The sequence below is a fragment of the Rhagoletis zephyria genome, unplaced genomic scaffold (genome assembly GCF_001687245.7).
Source record: "Rhagoletis zephyria isolate East Lansing unplaced genomic scaffold, Rhagoletis_zephyria_1.1 Rzeph_scaffold_00228, whole genome shotgun sequence".
Classification (NCBI taxonomy): Eukaryota; Metazoa; Arthropoda; class Insecta; order Diptera; family Tephritidae; genus Rhagoletis; species Rhagoletis zephyria.
In genome coordinates this window covers 316,864-320,037 of record NW_016157312.1, presented here as the reverse complement: position 1 = coordinate 320,037, position 3,174 = coordinate 316,864, and the positions used below count along the sequence as shown (strand labels likewise).

Below are 3,174 nucleotides of genomic sequence, written 5' to 3'. Positions count from 1 at the left end.
TGACTGTATATGTGCACATTAAGCCAGGTATATTTCAATAGAACTTGGATAGGGGCAAAAAGGAATCCTCTAACAAGGCATATTGACGCAGAATGGAATTAATTTAATATGTACTTTTTAAAATACGAAAAGAAATTGCAGAAATTCCGTCAAAACAGAAGATTTTGAAAAAAAATAAAAAATTTCTCACATGATTAGGTTCTTTATGTATGGCTTTTATATCGGCTAATAATTATAAATTATAATATATGTATTTATATGTGTAGCGACAGTAACAGAATTATGTCGCTACATATTTATGGCTTTGCCTACAAGTACCTTTTTTATTATAAATGAATTGATAAATAGTTTTTGATTCCTTTATTGTTATGTATTTGGTGTTCAATAAAATGTTCATACATATATGTATTTAAAAAGGGAATTATCATTTGTACACTGGATACCACATACATATACAGTTAAACTGATTTCGTAAATGCAGCAATGCAAAGCATCAGCCCCTTTTATTTCTAAACTATAATTGATGGAATGCTCAATTTGCCAAACTAAGATCCTATTCGGCATTTTAATGGGGTTGCGCATATTGAACATTCCAATTAGTTTTAGTTTAGAAATAAAAGATACAGATGCTTTGCATATAAGAATATTTTTGAAATGAATTAAACTAGTAGCGAAGGATATTTCAATTAGTTGATTCTTTTCTATGCACGTACATACAGTGGCGAAAATACAAATAGGGAATAGACATTTTAGCATTCTTTGATTATTTCCCTTTCGACCACTTAATTTGGATTATTTTTTTATGAAAGTGTAGTACGTTATCTAACAAAAACCAGGTTAGGCAAAATTGCAAACTTTGTACAAAAATTAGCAAAATTCGACATAGTTTAATGAAAATGTTGAGCTTTTTAACTAGATTTAGTCGAAAATGGCCAAAATGTTGTTTTATCGTTTTGTCGCGGGCTGTAGATAAAAAAACGAAAACTAGTTATGAAGGATATTTCTGTTATATTGCCACGGTAGCTCTCCATGGGGTGTCATTGCAGTGTCTGCTGGCCTACCCATAACGCTGCTTGGCCGGATGGATGGGAGTATTCCATTTTCTCCAAGCTCATTTCGCCAGTTACCGCGTACAGAAATGCCATTTCTATCATCGTCGACGTCTGAGCTTCGAATATATAATGATTTGCGCGTTATTAAATTATGCAAAACACAAATCGTAAGGACAATAGCCTTCGCGTGTTCTGGTTTTACGTCTAATGGCCTCCTTAAGATGATGAACCACGATACACATATACCGAACACATTTTCAACTACATTTCTTGCTCGCGATAGTCTGTAATTGAAAATTTTGTGCGACATCAGCTGCTCGCGATAAGAGAAAAGTTTCAGTATATATGGCTTTAAAGGAAAAGCGTCATCAGGCACTATGACAAATGGCATAGGGTCTCCTTCATGTGGAAGTGGTCTCGAAGCCGGGAAATTAATGCTATTATCAGCAAGAGCTGCCGAAAGTGGGCATCTGAAATGAAAAGAAATAGTTTCAAATAAAAAGTGGAAATGTTAAGATTATTTAGCAACATATTGCAGAGATCTTACCTTGCGAAAACTCCGCCATCAGATTCTCGACCACACGCTCTGACTTCCACAAACAAAGATTTGTAGTCAGCATCTACCATAGCCATCAGGACAAAGCTATTACATTTTTTGTAGTTAAAATACTCTGACCCACAATTAGCAGGCGCCTGAATCGCAATGTGCTTTCCATCTAATGCCCCACAGCAATTAGGGAAATTCCATCGTTGTTCGAAACGGTCAGCAAGCATTGCCCATTGTCCAGGAGTACTCGGAACCTTAATAAAATACATATTTCGACGCTGTCATTTTCACTTTAATTATTTAAAAACTTACCTTTAGAAATTCGTTTTTCAAAGCCTCGAAAATAGCACCACATGTTTCATATATTAAATGGCAAATAGTCGTTTTCCCCATTAGGAAAACGGTCATTAGGCTGGAAAACCTATCGCCTGTTGCCAAGTAGTGCAAAGTTACTGCCAATCTTTTACCGACAGAAATTGATTCCCTAAAACAATTTTTTTGTTTTTAAATATATGGAGTAAGGCGTTTCACAAGAAAATCGAAATCCTCCAGAGTCATCCTCAAAAAACTCTTGAACCACTTTGGATCCTGTAAAGTTAGCATAGACCGCTAAAATCCACAAGTGGCTCTTTCTCTCAGGCCTGGTCTAATCCACCATTGCTTTCTCTTCCTCATTTGGGTTCTTTTATTTTTCCAGACCTTAAGTGTCCTAATTACACAAAATATAGCACAAGTTATTGCAATTCGTTTTCTTTTTAACATTGCTGAACTCTTAAATTACTTTTTGCAAAAAGCTAGATATTTTGATTGAGTAGATCAGCTGATTGCGTGTAATGAAAACGGTATGTCAATCAACTGACCACAAAATTTGACAGCAATCTTTGACCGGAACTGCAATACCGAATTTATTCCAATTTACAGGATGTAATGAAAACACATTTGACACCAAAAGACGAGCTGTCAGTTCAGGCAGTTTTTAATGTCAGTGATTTTGACCTAATGAAAACCAAGCTTAATAATAACAAGTTGTTGTCAGTAACTTAACCTCACTTTTTCGGCAGGTCTATTCCGGTCACACATTTTAAAGTACTAGAAAAGGTAGTACTAATTATTACATTACAACGCTTTTATCAACTTGCAATGTTGTGGATCCAGAAGCTTTCGATGTTGTGTGTCCGACACCAAAGCAAAGCTTTGAAAAGCTCCTATAAAAAAGCATAGTGAATAGGGCGACATCTGTAGTGAAGTAGTGCATAGGGCGATAGCTGTAGTGAATAGGGCGAGGTAGATGACATCTAGATGCCGCCCTATGCACTACGTTTGCTACAGCGGAAATAGACGACACGTCATTCTTTAAATAAAATTAATTGGTGCTCGTTTGTATGTACATACATATGTAAATGCATGTGTGTGCACCTTTCTATTAATATCGTTGAATTATTTTAATATCTATTACAAAATTTTATTCAGGCAGGACTAAAAAGTAGAAAATAAATAATATAAAAAAAAACTTTTTAATATACAACGCTTTTATAAATGGACTAAAAAGTAGAAAATAATATTTCTCAGTCCCAT

General features: G+C 34.9%; 1 protein-coding gene across 1 annotated transcript; it reads right to left on the bottom strand.

The window, feature by feature from the left end:
- Nucleotides 1-1,037: 1,037 nt before the first annotated feature.
- LOC108358261 (uncharacterized) lies at nucleotides 1,038-1,685 on the bottom strand. Its single transcript, XM_017609483.1, has 3 exons — nucleotides 1,600-1,685; nucleotides 1,299-1,522; nucleotides 1,038-1,168 (listed from the first exon to the last, which is right to left on the bottom strand). The coding sequence occupies exons 1-3, from the start codon at nucleotides 1,683-1,685 to the stop codon at nucleotides 1,038-1,040; spliced, it is 441 nt and encodes a 146-aa protein (XP_017464972.1).
- Nucleotides 1,686-3,174: the final 1,489 nt, after the last annotated feature.